Below are 23,450 nucleotides of genomic sequence, written 5' to 3'. Positions count from 1 at the left end.
GAAGAACAACACATGGTTGAGGAAGAATCAAAGCAAATTCATTAGCCGCCTTTACTAATTAAGCAGACAGAGAGACAGCTGCCATCACTCACGTTGTCATTCCATTGAGAAGTGTGTGTATAGTGTGTACACCAAGGTTTCCTGAATACGTTCACACAAAGCAGGCACTTTTAGGGCTAAACCTTTTAGGGCTAAATACACTTGATTGTGGTGTACATTTCCTCTCTCTCTATCTCTCTTCCTCTATCTTCATCCATCTCCGGAGCAGGCCTCCAGCTGGTCTGCTCAATAAAGGCCTTTCGAACATGAACCCACTCTGATTTCATTCTCTTTAATGCACTTCCTCCCTCCCTTCATCTTTCCTTCATTTCGCGTTTCATCCTTTTCTCTCATGTCATTCCTCATGCCTTGGCTCAAGGTCATTCTACCTCAGTGTTTCTATTTTGGATTCATCAGAACAGAGCTCATGGATGTTTTTTTTTTTTTTTTTTTTGCTTTAATTTACAATAATATAAACATGTTACAAATGTAATGGCCCCCAGCATGGTTTTCATAAGTCTTAGGTGCCACTCAGACCTCAAAGCATCCCATTTAAAGAAGCTAGTCCCAGACGTGTACTAGACTTAATAATACTTCACTTCCTCAAACACTGGATGGACGCTTTCTGAACATTTCCACCCAAAAGGGCAGAGACAGACTCTTAGAGACACATGCAAATACAGATGAAGCACCAGACCAGAAACTGGAAAAACAGCTTCTTTAAGTGTGTAAGGAACAGAACAAAGTCTGGTTACGTCCATGATTTGTACAGGCTCGGATGCTGATTGAGCCCTTGAGATCTCCTGATATGCAACCCAAACCACTTTTAGGTCATATTACGCAGATCAGGTCCTCAAGTGATATGTAATCCACCCGCTTTTAGTCCAACGGATGCCAATTGCATTCTTGAGTGTTGTTTACATGATCCAAATCACTTTTCCCTTGATAGTCTTCAGTTCAATCATCCTAGAATCAAGAAGCCTAGCACTCTATTCCCTCGTTTCATTACTGAATCCTGTGGCCTCTTAAATGTCCAGTTCACTGGGGCTCTTTGTTGGAAGCATGAAGTGATTTCGAACATGGCCAGTCTACGACCAGCTTTCAAAGTTCTTTGACATTTTGGCACTCAATCCTAGAGCAGAAATGTTTGAAGAATTGCAAAGTCAAGATCAGCAGGTCAGGATTTTGATGAAGGCTCTTCGAAACTCGATGTTGAAGGTGGTGTAAATGACCGGATTGAGGGCGCTGTTGACGTAGCCGAGCCAGGTAAAGGCGCTGTACAGCTCGGGTGGCACATGACACTTCCTGCAGTGAGTGTTCAAGATGTGAGTCACAAAGAAGGGCAACCAGCAGATGAGAAAGACCCCTGGAGGATATCCATGCACACACACACACACACACACACACACACAGGCACACAGAGGTAAAGAGACTGTGCATGAACTCTTTATTAAATCATCAAACAAACATGGTGAGCTCATTAACTTGTATACCTAAGTGTGCTTATAGATTAATGCTGTTAAAGGTTAGACCCCCAGCAGCTACTCTTTCTAGGATGCACCAGTCAACTTAAAGCTTGAAAGTAACTTAAAGTAAAAAAGGACCAGTCGGACTTTGGGCTGAGACAGCTATCATTAATGTGATTTAATTCCCTCCCTAATTAACCAGACGCCTCAGATTACCATCAGTGTCATTCATCAAGTTTAGGGTTCGCTGGCTTTCAAAAGGACCGCAACACATCGTGAGACAGAGCAATAATTGTGTGAAATTGTTTTCTTGGGAACTTAGCAAGCCATCGAGCTCATTTTACAGAGCCTGACTTCATTTGGATGGCTAAATGACACCCGTCAGGGTTACCCAGGTAGCTTTGCTCCAGGCTGACAACTAAGACAGCCCGGACACAGAGTGATCTCCGAGATGTAATCCTGTTGCTTTTAAATGAATGTTTTGAAATTAATTAATTGCTTTTAACAACGAGATGGGTTAGTGAATCAATGACTCTAGAATCCCTCATTGGCTTTTGTTCAAAAGATTAGGTCAGGTGGTAAACCAGAATGACATTCTGATAAAGGTTTATCAGTGAGATACGTTAGGGCTTTGGTGTCTGTTTATTACAGTGGGCTTGCAGCCAGATTCCTAGGAGCAGGTGCGCATTATCTTTCTTCAGCAGATGATGAGTTGGAGCTCATGCCAAATACGCAGCAGGAAAGTTAGATAGCAGGTAAATGACTCTGCATCAGCTAACTAAGAACTAATCTGCATCGACTGGCTTTTTTTTTTTTCCATCTGCAGCTCTTCATTGATTCATGCAAATAAGCTCTCTGAAAGTTCTACACCAGTGCAGTCACAAAGGAGTCCAGACATTTTGTCAGGTTCACTAGCCACATAGGTTACTCAATAAGTATACAATTACTTTTGTTACTGTATGTGCAGTTTTGTCAAACACCCTTTATCCCGGCAATCAATAAAAGGGACCACCGTGGGACCACCACTGCACAGATGTTATTTGAGCGGTGGATCATCAGCACAGAACTAACGCTATTATGGTAATGTGTGCAGGACTGGTATGAGCGTATCAGGTACAGCAGCGTTGTTGGGTTTCATACACATACCTACTTTATTGGTCCATCTTTTAGGTGTACAGATGAAGGCTAAAGTTCTTCTTTTTTCATGTACAGTATGTGTTAAGTTTCCTTTAGCCTTTATCAGGGTCATTTAGCTGTGGATTTTCGGCTGTTTGATTGTTTCTTTATCCAACAATGACATTTATGTTGTTAGGGATATTCCTACAGGAAAGTGCTATCCTTTTTCATCTCTTGTGTATAAATGAGATCATAGATGCACATGATTGGTTAGTGTCACTTTGACTGACAAGGGAAATGTAACGTCATCTCTCCCACCCAGAGAGCATGGCAAGTTTTGCTCTCTTGGAGTCTCGGGCACAGGTGTTTGTGACCACAGCACTATTGTTGGCTAGAAATCTTTGTTTGATGGACTATTTTCCAACCCAGCAATGACTTTTAGGTGATCCACCACCCAAATAACATCTGGTCAGGGATGTACCTACAGTTCATGCCTGCAGCAGTACTCACCCAGTACAATAGCCAGCATCTGTGTGGCTTTCTTCTCTCTGGACTGTCGGTTCCTGTAGCGGCTCTGGTTGTTGCATCGTGAGACTCGAGCAGGCCGAACTGTGGTGAGAGCACGTCCATTAGACATCTCCTTCACCTCACTACTCCTCACAGTCGCCTGCTCTTCTTCTTCTTGCCCTGCCTCTTCCTCGCGGTTGGGCTCGGGTTCTGTACGTGCGAAGGAGGCCTGGCTAATGCTGCAGTAGTTCGGCGTGTCCGCCGGGGGAAGGAGAGAGTTATCAACGGGGACGGTCTTGGGTCGTTTACGCCGTAGGCAGCCTGGGAGCAGCCGGGGACGAACCACCTTCTCTGTGCTCTCCTGGAAAGATCACAATTCCAAGAACAATATATGTGAGAGTATTTGTCTGAGTCATCAGCTAGATAGTCCAAATTGTCAATAGAGAGGATATGGAGCGATACCTAAAACCAGAACAGTATTCCAACAACCTCTAGATATTAAGTAATATTCAGTGTGTAATATAAAGGTGTTTCTAAACATTTAATAAGTATAGCATTTCAAAGATGAATTAGAAAAAAACATGATACACAATACCGGAATGCGATATATATAGCTAATTTCTTCATTTCAGGTTTTTTCCCTAGGTCTAGGATTAGCTCCACCCTTAGCTTACTGCTATAAGATATACAACACTGTAATGTTCTTTTATAACAAACCTACTGGTGATATTGTTTTCTTCACTTATTTTTCTAAACTAATTTTATCCTATTTGGTAAGAAAGTACTAAATTAGTCTATACATCATATCAAGACGTGACCTCTCTGCATCTCCTGCTTCATCCTCATCTCACTCACTCTGAGACCTGAGTGTGTTCAGTGCCATATTAACTATCATGTTCACTGTTAAGGTTATCTGTTGGGATGAAAATTGGTGTTAAAAATTGGTATGACAGTGCAGCATTAAGATCCTGAGAGAGGAATGGAGCAGCCAGCGTGACGTGCTGTAAGAACCTGCGCTTCGGGATTGCAAATTTCCAGCTCGCAGCTTGCATCCCCAGGGGAAATAATACAGCATGACAAAACAGACTCACTGTGCTAAATAAAGAGCATGCTCGACTGCCATTCATTAGAGAAAGGAGTCTCTTGACACACACCTATTTCAGTAGAGTATAAATTCATACCAAGTGTCAGTTTAACACACACAAGATATACACACATTTACCACATTGATCCTGATGGGAGACAGGTCACGTCTATCTTTTCGAGTGTCCTCTTGCAAACAGGTCTCCTTAGGGAGAGAGTCAGAAAGAAAAACAGAGCAAATAAGTGTAAGAGAAGGAAAATGAAAAGACAGAAAGGGAGAAAAGTTTTAAGAGCAGGCTGGGAAAAGAGAGAGGGAAGAGAAGGAAGAGGAAAGAAGAACAGTCTTTCACCTATTAAACATGACTAATTGACTTGCACATCTATATTATACGAAGCCCTGCTGGTGATATCCCTACTTAATAAAAAATAGTGCGTGTCCATGACTTCTTTAACACGTAGTAACGAGATCTTAGTGCGTAGCCACAGCTTAGTAAGGCATGGGAATGAGATAATTACATGCAGGCACATTTTAATAAGGCATGACCACTAAATAAATAAATAAATAAAACAGCATCTTTAGAATTTAACATGTATTAAGTTTAGAAATTTTTTGAACAGTTGTGAATAAACTTCAAACAACAGACATTAAAAATCTCCTTCAGATTTAAGCAAAAGTATATACCCCTCTTTTACACACAAACGCAAATGCAGGGTAAAGTCACAGTTTCATGTCTCCTCAGAATTTCTTGGCTTCTTTTGAGCTTTTAAATGATATATAGTTCATATAAACTTAAAAGAGTAGGCAAGTTTAGTTAAAGCCACTGTCTACAAGGTTTTAAATGTTTCAAAAATTATACCGAAGATCTGTTATGCAATAAGAATTCATCAGAGGCAGATTTAATAAATAAATAAAATATACACTATTTAATTACCATTACACCATACAAAAACTCATTTGAACTGTTTGGGTGTGTTAGAAACAACGAAATGTTTAAAAAATCAGAGAACAGTGGTTGAAAAGTGATTAGGAGTTTTATGCAAGCCAAAACAAGCTGCAAAAATTAGGTAAGATTGCAGTTTGTGTGGCTTGACTGCTATTTTGCCACTTCCATCTAGTTTAAAAAGCTTGATTGATTAACACCAAATTGAATAGTGGAGAATTAGCATGGCTAGCTCTTCTGGTTAAAAATGAGTTTTACATCTCTACTATAGCTACCACTGACACACCATAGTTTACCCAGCGCCCGGTTTACCCACTGACACACCAGCTAATTACCCAGCGCCCGGTCTAGGCATCTCAATGCACTGCTGACGATTACTAATATCTCATAGAAGTCACTCTGCTAGTTCCCTTTCCTTTCACAGCTTAAAAAAAATGCAAATTAAAAATACTCCCCATGAACATGCACAGTATTCTACTGCTATAAATTATTAGTCCAAAAATGGGTTACAAAATTAAAGAAATGCTAGCTAGATGCAAATTCTCTTACAGTTGATCATGTGGGAAAAATTCTGAGTCAGTGCGAAGTCATTTCAATTACTATGGTGGGTTAAAGCAGGTAGATGCTCTAAGCATATTGCTAATTCTGATTTGTACATAGTGTTAGCTGAAATAAACTTTTAGTCCCATTCATTTCAAATAAACCTGAAGAAATAAAAGTGGAAAAAATTCAGAAAACTGAAAAGACTACTATTTTCCCCCACAATGATGCTATAGCTAATTTAGAAAGAAGCTAAGATGAAGCTCATTGTGAAAATAAGTTGACAGAGGCTTATAAAAAAGATTCAGATCAACCTGTGCTGTGCTTATGTCTTAGATCTGTGTAAAAATTCTCATCGGAGGAGGAACGATAGCAAATAACAGTGAATCGGCCTTGTTGGAACAGGTTCAAGGTCTCGGCTCAATTTCAAAGGAATGACATGGAAACCATGTCTGCTGATCATGGATAAGGCTTAGATTGATCTGCTTCAGTGACAGATGATGCTTTCTAACATGCTCTGCTGGGAAAAATGGCTCTGAAATGGAGAAATATAATACCAAATTGGCACGTGATCCAAAATTGATCTGTAACATGCTGTGCTGGAACACTAACACCTTATGCATGAGAGATTCTTCTATAATTATCTTATGGTCTCTTGTATGTTTTCACAAAATATGAACACATTGACTTGGTCAGGAATTAATTTCGGTTGATCTGCATGACCTGCGTGATCTGTACAAATATACTGATAAATATGACGTGATCATATGCATTTTGGTTGGATGCCAGATAGTACTAAGTGTGGTGACTGTGACTTCTGCCATCAACCAATCCTGTCATTTTAATAACATTGCCAAAAAAAATGCCTTTATTACAGTTCCAACTGAAAATTATTAAAACAAGATGCAAGAATGCTATTTTCCAGTTTTCCTCCCCAATTTGTTCAGCTGCCAATCACCAGCCAGCTCTCCCCTATCACTCGACAGCTGCCAACCAGGGAAGGGTGAAGGCTAACACGTTTCCTTCAAGACACGTTCGACTTTCGACCTGCTGCTCATGCTGTGTCACAGGGCAGAGTAACACACCCAGAGGAAAGTGCTATCTACCCACTTCCTCATGCATGAACTCACAGATGCCCGTGATTTTTTTAGTGTGGCCAGGTGATTGACAGGGGAAAGAGAGTATGCCATCCCTCCCACCCAGAGAGTATGACCAATTTTGCTCCCTTGGCTCCTGTGGCATCATTGGGATTCAAAATTGAAAAATCTCCCACCATTAGGGTGAACGCCACTTGGGAGCCTGGGAAAATGTTATCTTTTATCTTTTATTATCTATTATATGTCTATTATTATTACTGATCTGAAACATATAAAATCATCTGCATTGTTAGTGTGTTATGCTAACTGCCCATGAATAAGCATGAAGATCTGTCATAAAATATTTTAAACCTGAAATCCAATTGGTGGACAGTAACTGTTAATAATGGCAATGAGATAGTAAAGCTGCAATAAATCCTCTACAATATGGGCCCATTATATGGGCCCACTAATGACGTTATAGTGAGTCAGTTTAAGATCCTATACACACTTACTGTTATTACCAGAAGTACTATAAAATGTATTTATGGTATATTTGTGTTTCCATCAACCTCCCCCCCTCACCCCCTCCTGCTAAACCTCTGCATGAACATGTGTGTTACTCTTACTGCAGTTGGCAGTGTAGATCCTGGTGGAGCTTCACTGCTGGCTTGCCGGAACGTTATCCTCTTCCTCCTCCTCCTGAGGAAGATGTAGATGCGCACGTAAACCAGCAACGTCACCACGAAGGGAAGGTAGAACGATACTACAGATGAGTAGATGACAAAATCAGGGTTCGATATGGAGCACACCAGTGGATCGTCTGCAAACACAAACATACCATAAATACATTTTATAGTACTTGTGGTAATAACAGAAAGTGTGTATAAGATCTTAAACTGACTCACTATAACGTCATTAGAAATTGGTGATAAACTAATGGGCTCATACTTTAGGGAATTTATCGTGTCTATACTATCTAATTGCCGTTATTAGCAATTACCGTCCACCAAAATTAGCTCATTTTCAGTTGTGCTCTAGACATTAAAGCCATGATGTGATAAGAGTTGGGGGTGATGGAGTCAGCTGGGTCTTAACATGTAATCAATACGCTCAATCTGTACAAATCTTTGGACTGCACTGTTGAATGATCTTGTTTCTATGGTGATATAATCAAACATCTAATGCCTAATCAGCCTTTGGTGAAGACGGTGCAGGAATAATCTATTGGAAACCAATGTGAGAAAGCTGCTGTATTATTCCTGGAAGGCTTCTTTGTATATCATCCATTACATCTCAGCCAGAGACTAATTAACTGATTACACAGGTCAAGTGGCTGCAGGGTTTGCTCTGCATATTACATTGAAAATCCTTATCTGAATCTGATTGAAAGGTCTCGATGGTATTGACCATTAAAAAAAACAACAACTCAGCTGTGATAATTTCTTTACTGTTGACGTTTGATCTAATATTCAGTGTCATGAAGCAGCGAATCCCAGCTCTGATTCCAATCAATCAGCACACAGTAATATTCCAGTCTGATTACATTATCATGAGCTGTTTTCATGTGTAGCACAATGCTATTCAGTTGTTGATTATGACTTTCAGAAGGTGTTGATTTTTTTTATAACAAGCAGTTCTGACAATAGTGCAGGCTGTAATTCATATCACAGGTTTATATTAATGTGCTCGTTCTAATACGTTATCATTTCTATAGTCTATAATCTAAGTCTAATACCAAACAAAGCAAAAAAAAAGCATGTTTTTGTTTTACAAAGAAAATGTATAATTGTTGATATTGTGGTATTCTGTAAAGAAACATTTACTGAACATTTATGGAAGGAGTTTCCAGTGTCAGTGTTTTGTCGGTGGTTAGTCACAGTCGGTGGTTAGTCACTTTTTTGCCATAGAAAAGTCTAGAGTGGTGAAGAGTGGTTTTTTATGGTAACAAACTGCATTTCTTGAATAACATTTGATTAACGTCAGTAGAAAATATGGGAGTAACTGTCTATCGCTGCTGTAACATAAGTGATAGCTGGAACTAACTTGTTTTGTGGACATTCCACAATATTAAAATGTACCTTTCGGTGTTTAAATGAATAAAAAAGACAGGTTATTCTTCAGTAAACAAATATTGTAACTGTTGGGAAATTGTTGTGATATAAAAAGAATAAAGAGGAATAAAACAATTGGAGACATGCTGTTATAGGAAAACAATCATCTGCGGTAACAGTCTTCACTTTGTCGCTGATTATCTTCTTGTAACTGCATGCCGTGTTGTGGTTTAGTCCTAACTTATTTAATTCTGAAAAATAATACAACTTTGTCAAATTATATTTTTCGATATATTCAACTGTTGTGTACTAACAAGTACAAAACAGCATGTTTTAATTGTCTGAAAGCAGTAAAAAAAAATACTGTGTTAGAAAGGTCCAGTTCGGGTAATAATCATTAAAGAATAACAACAACACTATGTTAGGAGGCTGCATATTACCATTTAAATAAATTATGGTCACACAACAGTTAAGAAAATGCAACAAATGGGATTCCCAAAGCATCTTTGGAATTCTGTGACTGATACAGGACTAGAAACTTCTGCATCCTTACCTGTGGTGTTGAAGCCAAACAGTAAAGGGCAGGAGACAGCGAAGGCCAGGATCCACACTGTGGCTATCATGACTGACACTCTTTTACGTGAACTGTCAGTTGTGTTGTACAGTACAGGCATCACCACGGCTGTGTACCTGCAGAGAAACAGCCAGACTGCTCAGAAAGGTGATATAGGAAGACAAAGGAAAACATTATTTTACAAAATAGATATATACCAGTGTTAATCCCAAAAGATTTCTTTAAGCAGTTTCCGTAACTAAATGCCATCCTCTCAGAAATTGGACAATCAAAGATAGTTATATGGTTATAATAAAGGTGTGTTGAGACCAGGAGTCAAAAAAAAAAAAAAAAAAAGATGTGGCAGTTAAGTACTGCAGTCTATTCTAAAACATAAATTTTAATATTTTAATATAAAGTATGCCTGTCAAATATATAAGGTGATGGTGGGATAATTTTTGCATGCCATTTCTCCCCATTTAGGACTTAAATTCATGAACACCTTTACCCTCACTCCTTGATTATGTGCACTTTGGGTTATGCTACATTTTTATTTTCTATCTCACATGATAATTGTGCGCTTCATTTTGCTGCCCCAGGGGTTTTAATTATTCAACTCTTCGCTTCACTCAAAATGAAGAGGCATTTATTTATTACCCCTTAAAATATGATTACTGTAGCAGAGGGATTTGTGTGTTTTTACATCTCTGCTCTCAGTGGGTTTTAGGCTGTCGTTAGTAATGGTGTATTGGTATTAATAATAAATTACAGACAAGTCCGGGACAGGTGTGTTATTAACACTTTCACCCAGCAGTCTGCGTCGGGCCTCAGGTTTAAATAGCTTTGATGGCGTGGTTTGGAGTAAGAGGAGTAAGAGCAGAGAGGAATGTGAAGAGGTAGGCTAGATACTGGAACGGATTAGAAAGAAGGGTTTAAAAACAGAAAGACAGACACAGGATGTGTGTGAACAAGTGTAATAATCAAGATAGCTTTCTGTTTCTAAACAGAATTAATATTAATGTCCTCGTTTTGTAGTCTCTCCATTTCACTCCATGCGAACAGACCTATTATTTTCCTCTGTTTAGCTCACCGTGTCTACTGATTGCATTTTGAATTGTTACTGAAATAATTGATATGATAATGACAATGATGATAAAGGTTCAAACCATGCCATTCAGCTCAGAGTGTAATTAAAATCCCCTCAGATCCACGGACACCCTCACTACATGCAAATTAATGAACTTTGAAAGTTAATTAAAAGTGCCCGTTTTATTGTGACAAATGGTGGCCCATTTCTAAGAAAGTCATCAAAGCGATAATTAAAATTATAGTAAATTTATATACTGAGCCTGCTCCTGATGGCTTGTATTACTGTTATCATAAAATACATAATGAGAAAACAAATCTGTTTTACTTAAGGATTAACATTCATGTGTAAAAGCCTTGAAACTGACTGATTCATGCTTTTTATAAATGAAGTATGAGCTTTATCCGGTTCATTCAGATATAGCCTTGAAGTACACTCCTTTCTGCCATCCATTTTCTCTAGTGCTTATCCTAAACAGGGTTGTGGGGGAGCCTGGAGCCTCTCCCAGGGGATTCAGGGCACAGGACACCCTGGAAGTGAATCAGCTTCCAGGACTTGGGGAGGAAACCCCTGAAGCACGGGGAGAACATGAAAGCACTGCACACACAGGGCAGATCTGAGATGGGATTTGAACCCCCGACCCCAGGGCTGTGAGGCAACAGTGCTAACCACTAAGCCACCATAGCCCCCACGCCCCCCTCTTTTTTTTAACCAATTAATGCTAAAGTAATGAAATTAATACAACTGGTTCTTAATTTGAGTGGCGAAGAGCCAGGAAACACCTTCTAGGCATATAAATCTTTCCACTCTATATTTCATACTAATGCCTGGTACATAAAATATATGGCCTAAAGATGCCTTTATGATAATATAAGACTAGGGTTGGATCAGTGGTCATCATAAATTGAATAAATAACATTTTGACAAAGTTAGTGTAGTTAGTCCAGTAAAATATCCAATTTTTGACAGGAAATATCCCCAGCACGGAAATAATATTTACAACCCTATTAGGTTGATTCCAAGATTATGGTGCCATCTAACTCTTGTAACTCATTTTCTAATAATTTTTCAACACTGAAAGTATGCATCTAACCATGGAAAATATGTGTTAGGCAACAAAATCTAATTTTTACATAGTTTCTTTGCTGACAACTTCAGGGTTGAAAGTAAAAGAGTTTTTAGCATAGAAGTAGCAAATACACATTAATGTGATTAATCCATTCTAATGGCACGAGGACATTAAGGACATTCTAATGATTTACTTAAAATGTACTTTTTTGTAATTAATAATTTACTTTCAATCTATAATTTGGCTAACAGGTTTGTACTTTCAAAGTGACCCCCTCAGTCAATATCACTAACGTAACATCACTGAAAATAAAGAAACAGGAAGGAAAGGACTTAATTTTCTTCTTCCTATGATCTTCAGGAAATCTGGATGATGCAACTTCCTGTTGTACATGTGGCTTGTGGAATATTCCAAATATTTCATAAGGGTGAATGTGTTCATGTAAAATGAATACAATTTTTTATAATTTATAATGGATGAATCATGAAAAAGGATGTTTCAAGCTATTGGACTCATACATTCATGTAACAATAATATGACTTTTTGAGCATTTTAATTATTATATTTCAGTATAGATAGTGTAGATATAGTGGGCTAGGACAGGCACAAATGCTTTTTTCTAAGAGCTGTAGTGCTGGGCTGGTTTATTAATGTTTTAATTTATGTATTTGAATGGTACCCCAATCGTGGAACAACACATTACTGTTTTCACTATCATATCTGCTTAGTTCATTTTTTCAAGAAGACATTGAGATGGCAATGAGTGACCTAACTCTGCAGCAGTACAAAACCTGTTTAAGGAAACTTCAGGCAGCTGAGATGAGACGATGAGACAAGCAAACTTATTTCACAATTGACTGGTTTGTTGTAGAGCCTGTCAGACTGCACTGCATTTTGCAGTTGCTGCTCAATAATAATGAATTTGAAACTCTCTGAATTGGATCAACTTCGGTCTTTCATATATCATGTTAAATTCCTCACTACAGGGAGCACCGAGAATAATTAGTGGTGACGTTACCTGTCGATGCTGATGGCGCACAGGTTGAGGATGCTGGCTGTACACATCATCACGTCCAACGTCACAAAAATATTGCAATACAAACGGCTAAAGAGCCAAGAGCCACCAACCACCTGCAAATGAAGCAGTTTTACATGCATTCTCAAACTCTCGGCAACATAATTGCTTTACTGGAATGGATCCTGAATAGACAAATACTGTTTATTTCCACCTCATTACAAAGCACCAAGATGAATACATTTTTCCCCATTTGGACAGTTCTCCCATAATACATGGTGAATAAGAGGCAGTGCACAAACACATCCGCAGACAGTTCTCATCTTCCATATTCCTTTGTGAAAAGCAGTTCTCATCGAAGGTTGAGTTGTATCTAATAAAGCTCTGATAGAGATGCTTCATCTCTAGTTTACAGACTCTGCTTTCACCGACTGAAATTTTGCTCTCAATTGTAAATAATGCGATTTCTGTGACACTCTAATGAACTGAACAATTTAGAGTTAACAGCTTTTCTCCTCTAATGTGTCACAGAGGCCCCCTGTTTACTGCGGGTGTATACCATAGCGCTGTTGAATTTTTAAGTCTGATTGGATTGCTGGTGAGGTTAAGACCCTGTAGCTGCTATAATGTATGTCAGAACTAACTTGTTTCTCAGATGTTCCATAGCATTAAATGCAACTATAAACAGTAAAAAAAAAAAAAAAAAAAGCAAGACGTGTCATTATTTAATAAATTAAAACTTGTAATTGTTGGCAAATTGCTGTGGTGTAAGCAGAATAACACACTTCATGACATGCTGTTTTTGGAAAATAATCCATTATGGGATGGTAACAGTAACTCTTCTTCACATCAGGCTGGATCACATGATTATAATCTCTTGGATTATTTTCCTAAAACAGCATGACCCCAAGTGTTTTATTCCTTATTTCTTGCTTTTTGTATTCATTACTCTAGCCCTATATTTTTCCTTTGTGTTTCAAACAATTCAAACAAGTTTCTGACTTCCATGCGTCTTTGTTTTCCAGTTCTTTGTCCAAATTGTTTTGGAAGCTGTCTTCTGCCCATTTTGTACAGAGTGATTCTCTGTGAAGCCTCTGTTATTTTTTGACCTTGCCTGTGGTCATGGGCTCAGATTACAAACTTTGTTGTTGCAGCCTGTTGCCTCAGACCCCCAGCCAGACGGAGACACTGAGACACAACAACATCCATCAATCTACTCAATACTAAAATGAAATATAGCCACGCTCACACTCACTCACTCACTTTCAGTAACCACTTTATCTTGGTCAGGGTCAATATAGCTACAGTGCCTGATAAATTTGGTTTTGATCTCTTTGTGCTCACCTCTAAATAGACAGCCCAAGGCATGACCAGCGAAGCCACCAGCAGATCAGCCACAGCCAGACTAACCACAAGATAATTGGTCGTGGTTTGAAGCGACTTCTCTCTGACCACTGCCAAACAAACTAGCACATTCCCGAATACAATCGCCAGGATAAGTAGCGAATAGAGCATGGCGTAGTAGTTGCGCACCACATCCTCCACAGCTGGACCCAGGCTGGAGTTCGGCATCGCATTTGCAGATCGCTCAGAGTCATTCCACCACCATTCACTGCTGTGTAACATTGCCATGGATAGTAAAACCTGCGAAATAGGCATGGATTAAGGAAACTGAGAGGGAAAACATTCCAGTACTGTAGATTTAAAGCTGTAGACTAAGAGCAAAGCTAAGAAAGCTCAGTTCTGACCATGTCAGAATGAGAGAGTAAAATACATGAAAGAGAAGAGGGACAGAGAGGGTATGGAAATGAAGAAGACCTACAGCAGAAACTGGACCTACATTTCCTCTGAACAGGGCCTACAGTAGAGTGTGGACCTGCTTTCCCTTTCTGAACATGGCGTACACCTGGACCTACTGTCCCCATGGAACAGAGGCTACAGAGGGTTCTCAGTGGCTCACTGCCTGTTTGAGCCAGCATTTAAATGATAAAATTAAAAACATGACAAATGTAATAAAACTCTAATATGCTCTTGGAAACCTTTCTGGTCCTTTCTCTATTATATGGTTCTACCTTGAACCTTTAAGGATTCCCCTAAAGGGAAAACTGCAAAAAGTTCTAAATTTGAAGTCCTTTTTTCTGTAAGAGTGAAAAGTCATGGTATGCAGAGTTCTGTAAGATGAATTGGTATGCCACAAAAAGTGCTTGCGAGGCAGAATAAGGACAATATCCACTAATAATATGGACATGAAAAGGGCAAATCCTGGAACCACCTAAATAATTGCAATCCCCACTCATATTGTAAACCTCTGCAGTACCACAAGCTCAGTGAATACCGCAGTCTCCTTATTCAAATATCCCTGTGTCATTCTTTAGGCTTAGCACCTAAGACTTCACAGGCTCAGAAGCATGATAAGACAAAAACAATCAAAATCAATTTAATACAAGGCATAAATCAGCATAAATAAAGCTAAATGCTTTTTTTGGCTTTAAAATACTAACAGATACTGAGAACCATGCTAATGAAGTATAGACTCAGACAGCATAGACTGGTTACAGAGACACAAACAATCCTGCCTAATTAAAGAGAAGAGATTGCTGCACTCTGTGACTGAATGTTCAGAGTTCAACAGAATCTAACTGTCATGTTCTCTGAGTGGAGGGATGGAATTTTTTTATCCCTTGACAATCTGAGTGACACTAACCAATTGCAGGTGTTTATTAACTCATGTATAAGCACAAGGGAAGTTAGTGTCTCCCCTGAGTGTGTTCAGCTGCCCTGTGATGCTGCATAAATGATGTCTTGGAGCAGGCACATGTTAGTTAGCATTTGCTCTCCCAGATTTTTTTGCTTTACTATAGTGCACTAGAAGTAGTTATTGGAATGGAATTAGCAATGACTTAACTGCTAGGAAATGCTAGGGAAAATGTGAAGAATCCTGAATAAGAAAATGTAATTTATCCTGAATTTAAAAAAACTTGTAAGTATTTAGGAATGAATTATGTTGATCGGGAACACAGTTCAGTATCTCCTTTGTGTGTCACCATCAGAGAAACATGTAAATGACCTTATCACAAACACACACATGCTTACACACATTAGCTATTAGAAGTAGTGATAGAATTGTATTGATAGCAGTATTGTTGTTCTTTAAAATGTTCAATTTCCAAGCTTTGGGGCAATATAAATGTGCCTTTGTCAGGTCAATAAATCACCTTTGAAATTGGATTGAGACTGGATTGAAGGAGAGAGTGAGAAAGAATGCCACCACATGCAGTTTTAATTGTACATCAATTTAAACTGGGTTTAATTTCAGCTGCAGCATTAATATTAACAATAGTGCGGGTCAATCCTCATTCGACCTCTATTTTCTCTGTTTTGACGCTGCCATTTCATTTAGCCTAGAGCCACTGTGTTCTCATTAATCCCTGGAAATTTAACAAAACTCCTAATATAAGCTACATAGTGTGCAGAAAGGGTCACTCTCTTAATATAGAGAATAATAGGAATTAATGGGTTTTTGTAAAATGAATCAATGTGGTTTGTTTTGACTAATTGATAATAAACAGAAAGATTAGACAGACTGGATCACAAATTAGGCTAAAGCTCACAAATTCACCCCAAATGAAATAGTCCTGTCTCAGTTTTTGTTTTTTATGAAAGAGGTGTCAACAAATACACAAGTTTTAATGCAAAATTTTCACACATAATAGAATTGTTTCTGAGAGATTCTAAATAGTGACCGAGGGCCAGAGGTGTCCTATAAATCCTTTTTTTTTTTATTATTTATTTATAGAAAATTCACATGGTATTCCCACGGGAAGTCATGGTAGCCTATAGTAGGTCCAAAAGGAGATTAGCTTTCTATGTAAACCTCCCCATTACATGCAGTGACAAGTCATTAAATTCCCTAAAGGGTTCCTAACATGTTTCTCCAGACAGTGTGTGTTTGTGTGTGTGTGTGTGTTAGGACACGGGACTGGGTTCTGATACTATCCAAGTATCCAACTATAACTATCCAAAGAATAGAAACAGTTTTTTTTAACTACTGTTTTTGACACCATTGATGGAACACCATTATCATTATCAATCATAAAAACTCAGATAAATACCTCTTCCATAATACTGAAAAATATAATGTCTCCTGCAGAATTTGAGCTAGAGAATAATAATTATTTGCATGAGTGTTCAGTGTTATATGTATATGAGTGCTATATGTTCATACAGGGGTAATATCATTCAGACAGGTAGTCCATTCACAGAACACATATGGATATACTGCAGCCTGTTATTAGATTATTCTAGAAACCTAAAGGAACAAATCGCATTAACTAACGTATAATATCTGATTCTTATCTGTCTCTGGGTGAACAGAGGAAACAGGATCAGCTTGCTGATCTAAAACAGACAGACTTTCTGATGAGTCCATGCCTAAGTTGTTGAAAACTGGGACACTAATGATCATGTTTAATAAACTTTCTTATGAACTAAACTGTGAAGTTTTGAAACTTAATACATCAGTCATATTTGGTTTTATAAATATATATATATATATTCATACATGGTTAACTCACATACACACACATGCATATAACCCCTTTATGGAGAAATATGATCTGAATATGAATAAAAGTATCCATGCTGATGGTATTACCTGTGCTGCTCGTTCAGCTCGGGAAAGCACCTGCTCCTGTGCGCTCAAACTTCTCCCGACACTTCGCCTGTCCTCTTCTCCATTTCCCCCCCTGTCTTCTTCAGGACAGAGAGCATATAGAGCTTGGCATCAATGCACAGTGCTGCACAGAGGATTTGAAAGACCCCCACTGCGCTTTCTGTCATCCATTTATTTCACTAAAATCCAGGAGTTGTTTGCGAGCACGTGCCGTGCGGACGCATCTCCGTGCGGCTCCTGAGAGCGCGCGCCTTTTCCAGCTGTTCCCGTGTGCACGAGCCGAGCGCTTTTCACGCTGGAGAACATCCTGCACCAGATCTTCTTTCAACAAAGTGCAAAAGATGGATCTGAGATTTGTCCATCAGCGCAGAAGTCCTTAAAGCAGCATTGGACATGAGAAGTGAGTGATGGTCCTCGCTCTCCACGCTGCTGCTGCTGCTGGACTACTGAACCCAGAAGCCCAGACTGGCTCAGTTATATCTACAACTGAACAGCCTTCTGCTCTGACAGTCTGACTTACACTACTATTTACTGCTGTAGGGTTTGCCTTTCAAAAATCTTTTTTTATTTCATGTTGTTTGAAAAAGAAAAGAAACGGGGAAAGATAGAAAGAAATCCTGGTTTATAATACACTCTATAGTCACTATGGAAACCTACAGCAGGATCTATCTAACTGTATGTCCATCCATTCTTCCATCTATCCATCTGTCTATCTATCTGCTAACATCCATCCATCCATCAATCCCTGCATCCATCTCCATATAGATAGATGCATACATCTGTCTATCTTCTGTGTGTATATCTGCATGCCTGTCAGTCTGTCTATCCATCCATCTGTCTCTCTATTCATATGTATAACTGTCTGTTATACATCCAGCCATTCTTTCATCCATCAATCCTTTGTGTGTATGGCTGAGTATTTTACCTATCTATCTGTCTATCTATCTATCTATCTATCTATCTGCATGACTGTAGGTCCTTCTGCCCTTTCATCTGTTCATTCTTCTGTCCACCTGTCGATCTATCCGTTCTTCCATCCATCTATCCATCTTCCATACATCCGTCCATACACCCATCCATCGATCCATTCATCCATCTCTATTTATCTGTGTAACTTTCTGTCTTACCATCCAGCCATCCTTTCATCCATCAATCCCTTCTGTCTGTATCTATTTTTATCTTTCTTTTTGTGTCTGTTTAGATGTCAGCCTGGCTTTGTCTGTCCATTCATCCAGCTACCTGTATGTTCATCCATTCATTCATCCATCCTTCTCTCCATCCATCCATCCTGGTATCTGCCTGTATATCTATCTAACCATCTTTGTCTGTATCTATCTGAATGAAGTTCTTTCCACTGCTTTGTCTGACCTTTATTAGAAACTCCATTTATCATATTAACATATGCAACAGCCAAGTTGTGTGGAAAAGTATTTGTTTTGATTAAAGCATTAGAGCATTAGGGAACTGCATATTGAGTATGTGTGTGTGTGTGTGTGTGTGTGTGGATGGGTGTGTGTGTGTTAATTTTATGGCTTTATTTTAGGACTGGTGTTTTTATATTGCCATCAGCCTGCAGCATTATTGTGTGATGAAGACAAAGAGAAACTGTGATCGACGTTAACAACAATGTGAAGCAAACTGCAAATCCAGATGAAAGAAAGAGATAATTTGTACTTTACTGATATCCTGACCATCTATGATCCACTGTAGTGTACAGAAACAACGCTCTGGGATTAATTTGGTTGACTCAGGGACTGGAGGGATGTCTCAGACCAAGACTAGATAGTCCCAGTGATCAATAAGTGGACTCCTGAAAACGCTCCATCTATAGTTGTATAGTTGTTGTGCGCTTTGTAATTGCCTTTTTTTTTTTTTAACAGGAGTTTGTTGCTGCACGATTTGTTAACCTTGATCTGGGGATCAGCCTGAAAAATGTGCTGCCCTTGAGTTGTACATCAGTCTGACAGCAAAGATGGCCACATCTATCCTGCATCAGTTTAATTAGTTCCTCAGCACCTGTGGCCATGATGCTGGCTCTACAGTTCTGGCCATAAAAATACTAAAGCTACAGTATCGCTCTGCTGCCTCCTTCTGGCCACTGTTACACACCGATTGTTCGCTCATGTGGTTCCTGTTTTTGGGTTGGCACCCTTTCACTTCAGTCTCTCCGTGAGAAGGATGAAACGTTTACCATATGACGTTAATGGAGAAGCTAAAGTCTAATATCTATCAGTATCTTAACAATTAAGCTATTAAATTTGATCAAAGTACTATTTCAAGGTCTCATCAATGGCTTAATAAGAATGATGTGGGGCAATATGTTACACACACTTAAAGACAGATAGGCAGCGGCATTCATGATTTCTAATTTTTATTCTCATGTTTTATTCTCATCTCATGTTTCTTCCAAATACCAGACACAGTAAACATAAAAACTTACAATTCTGTCATGTGTCCTTTTGTGTAATTTGTACTTGATTGGACAATGTCTGTTTAATCTAGCAACTTTTAGTTTTTCCTCCAAAGGTATTTTGGGATAAATGGATGATAGAATTATTAATCCACCTTGTTCACATTCATTCATATGCACTTTCTCAGTCACTGCTGATGACATGTCTGAAATATTCAGCTAAACCGAGATCAAATCTAGGGGGTGTGTTTCACTCTGTGTAATCACCTGACAGGACTGTCACTGATAGCCTGCATTAATCTACAGTCTGGGCAAGAACGAAATCAGCCCCAGCCTCACTTCTTGCTTTTTCATATCATTCTGTGCTTGGTTCCACAAAAATCCCAAATAATCCATTTATTAACAGCAAATAATCTCAAGTGGACACCAAAAATGAAACCTTATATTGTTGTTTTTTTTTATTCAGTATGCATTCAAAGGCTACATTCATACCATCACAAACTCTTGGCAGATTAAAGCTAAATCCTACATGGAGTGAACAGAATGGTAAAGACTGCAATCAAAAGTAGATTAAATGGCAGCTATTTACTTAAAAGTCTTTTTCAAGCAAAATCGAAAAGGTTAAAGTGATGGTGGCATGGCAAACTTGAACGTGCTTTACACACCGATTAGCTACTGTTTCTCTTTTTCAACCCATTCACTGTATCCTCCTGCATAGTGACGTGCCCTGAAAGACAGAAGCAGAGAGCATTTTAGTTTAGCAAGCCAAGCCTAGCATGAAGCTCACAGTGCATACAAATACTTTGCTACTCGCCTGCTGAATCCCAGACGCCAGGCAGTTTCAAGAGCTGTTAAACTCCTACGGCCTCTTTGGCAATGAAAGACGATATTGTCATCCTCCTTTTTGGGGGCCTTCACCTTGAAAAGCTTTTCAAATTGCTCTGGAGAAAGCATCAATGATTCCTCAAGCTGTCCCACTGTTTAAGGAAGGTAAATGACAGCATGATGGCATGATCAGACATTGCATTTAGGTACACTTTTAGGTACAAATTGACTTATAGTTGAGTTAAGAGTTCAGGGACTTGCTGAAGGGCCTGACCTTTTAGTCACAAGCTCAGGACCAGAAATACTGAGCCACAACTGTCTTTATCCCATAAGGAATAAAACACAACGTGGGGTGCTGTTATAGGAAAATAATCCACACTGGGGTAGTGTGAAATGTTACCACCATGAAGTGTTTTATTTCTCTTATACTACAGCAATTTGCCAATGATTACAATATTTATTATTAATGAATGACACAGTGTGCTTTTTTAGTTATAAATAGAATTAATGTTGTGGAACATCCACAAGACAAGTTAGTTCCTGTTATCACTGATATTATAGCAGCTATAAACAGTCATTCCCCTCACCAGCCTCTATTTTCTCTCTATCTTTATTATGCCTAGAGTCCACCATGCAAGCCCTGTGAATCAGCTGTTAACATAGAAATGGTAATGTATTCGAACAAGTGCAACAAGCACTGTGGTTTAATGCAAATTATGATGTACAACATTGTCTATTTAAATGAGATTTTGCTCACGTGGAATATTGACAGAATCAGGAATATGGCCTGCCAGGAACTCATCCCGATTTCGGATGTCAAATAACTGGACACTGTGATTGGCCAGCATCATCTTAAGCTGTTCATATGTCACAACTGAGTCTGAAATCATAAAGCAAATACTGAATTAGTAGTCATTTAGGCTCAGCTCAGAATCAAAGGACGGTTCCTCATGTGAACTAAACTGATTTTGCTAATAGTTACACTGACATTAGAATAAAAGCCCGTCATAAAAAAAGGAGAAAAAGGGTATGCAATTTCCAGTTGTAAAATATGAGTTAATGTTTGTAGAACTTTGTACATGATAAGACACTAAATCTAGCTCACTTGGCGCCCTATGAACCCACAGGTACAAGAGATAGAGGCTTTTATAATTAGCCGGCAAATTGTCAAAGGCCATAAATAACAGAGAAAAAACATATCTAGGATGAATTTGCAATGTTGAGCTTGGGTATACTCAGTATTCTGGCTATGATATATATATATATATATATATATATATATATATATATATATATATTGCGTAATTAAATTAAACAGTCCTTAAAGATATGTATTTAGCAGTTATTAAACAGTCCTTAAAGATATGTATTTAGCTATGTATATATTATTTTTTATAATTTATTTATTCTGGTTTTAATTTACATAATTTATAATCATAAAATATATTAAAGAATGAAAACGGGTCCACGGAAATCTTTAATGGTATTTTACATTAAAAAAATAAGGTGGTGTGTATTTCTTACAGTGTGATTTTCGTGCATGTTATCCACATAATAAATCTTAAAGTACGCCTTTTAGTAGGATTTTTAAAACAATTTTCTATTCTACTGAATGCTTTCAGTCAGAAGAATATGATAATATGCTGTAAAAAAAATAGCTAAAATGAAGAGACTGTAAAAATATAATCGAGGTTTCTAGAGAAACAGAGTGCTTCAAGTCCATCAACTGTATAAGCAAACTGTAGCTGTGGGAGGGCATTAGGAAATGTGAAATTAGGAAATTTATTTGTATAGAGAAAAGCCATATGATCAATTCCCATAGCTCAAAAAACTTATATGCAAAGCAGGATTTTTTTTCTGTCTTTACCTAGATCAGATTTCTCCTTTCTGGTGTGATGAATGCATGATGTCCTCAGTCCAGCTCTGAGCCCCACACAGTGAACAGGTCTAAACGCAGACATAGATACAATAACACGCCGTAAAATCGGGTACACCATCATAGTCACTGGAAACTTGAGGTCTCACTTCTGACAGAGGTTTTGCAAACTACAGCATGAGTAATGAGCAATATATGTCAACAGCCAGAGCTGGTGTATGCAAAGCCCTGCCCACTTTCTGTTAATCCTATTATATTATAGACTACTGCAGTCCATCACTGAGACAGGAGAGCACTGCGGGGGACAGACAGCATGCACATGAATGGATCATTATTATTCATTTCTGAATATATCTCTGGCAAACAAAAGCACTAACTGGCTTTCATTGATGGAAAATAAGCCTGTATTTCAGTGTAATACATTTTTAAGTAAAGCAAAAAAAAAAAGTTATAAAACAGTTATAAGTTTTTGTTTTTAAAATACAGACATTTGGGATTTGGAAGCTATTTGTGATTCAGCCTGATTTAGACTTTAAGGAAAAGCATTCATTCATTCATTCATTCACTCATCTTCAGGGTTGCTATGAATCCCGGAAACATTGAGTATGAGGAAGGAATACACCCTGAATGGGATGCGAGTCCATCGAGAGGCATCATGCATACCCATATTCACACACTCATTCACACAAGAGGCAATTTAACAGAAAATACACCTTCTGGTACGTATTTGGGAGGTGGGAGGAACCTAGAGGAAATGCACACAAACATGTGGACACGTGGAGAGCTGAACCAGGGACCCTGGAACTGTGAATCATATGATGGACAGACTGGGTAATAGGAGGCTTGGTGGTGCATTGGGCAGCGCTGCAGCCTCAGAGCTCCAGGGTCCCAGGTTTGATCCTGAGCTTGGGTAACTCTCTGTGCACAGTTTGTTTGTGTGGGTTTCCTCTGGGTTCTCTGGTTGTCTTCCACCTTCCAAAATCATTAGGCCAGTAGGGGGATTGGCTAAGATAAACTGCCCCTAGGTGTGAATGAGTGTGGTGCCCCATCCAGGGTGTATTCCTGACTCACTCGCAGTATTCCTGTGACTGGCTCTGGATTCACGGGGCCCCAGACCAGGT

General features: G+C 38.7%; 2 protein-coding genes across 2 annotated transcripts; both read right to left on the bottom strand.

The window, feature by feature from the left end:
- Positions 1-488: 488 nt before the first annotated feature.
- On the bottom strand, positions 489-17,732 carry drd3 (dopamine receptor D3). The gene is made up of 8 exons (XM_034298150.2): positions 17,201-17,732; positions 13,891-14,190; positions 12,550-12,662; positions 9,376-9,512; positions 7,398-7,591; positions 4,345-4,416; positions 3,132-3,489; positions 489-1,405 (listed from the first exon to the last, which is right to left on the bottom strand). Exons 2-8 carry the CDS (start codon positions 14,176-14,178, stop codon positions 1,209-1,211), a joined length of 1,359 nt encoding a protein of 452 aa, XP_034154041.1. The 5' UTR covers positions 14,179-14,190; positions 17,201-17,732; the 3' UTR covers positions 489-1,208.
- A 2,322-nt stretch (positions 17,733-20,054) lies between these two features.
- On the bottom strand, positions 20,055-22,522 carry si:ch211-161h7.8 (thiosulfate:glutathione sulfurtransferase). The gene is made up of 4 exons (XM_026938246.3): positions 22,321-22,522; positions 21,211-21,333; positions 20,443-20,605; positions 20,055-20,355 (listed from the first exon to the last, which is right to left on the bottom strand). Exons 1-4 carry the CDS (start codon positions 22,451-22,453, stop codon positions 20,301-20,303), a joined length of 474 nt encoding a protein of 157 aa, XP_026794047.3. The 5' UTR covers positions 22,454-22,522; the 3' UTR covers positions 20,055-20,300.
- Positions 22,523-23,450: the final 928 nt, after the last annotated feature.

This window comes from Pangasianodon hypophthalmus, chromosome 22 (assembly GCF_027358585.1).
Source record: "Pangasianodon hypophthalmus isolate fPanHyp1 chromosome 22, fPanHyp1.pri, whole genome shotgun sequence".
Classification (NCBI taxonomy): domain Eukaryota; kingdom Metazoa; phylum Chordata; class Actinopteri; order Siluriformes; family Pangasiidae; genus Pangasianodon; species Pangasianodon hypophthalmus.
This window is presented reverse-complemented; position numbering and strand designations above follow the sequence as displayed.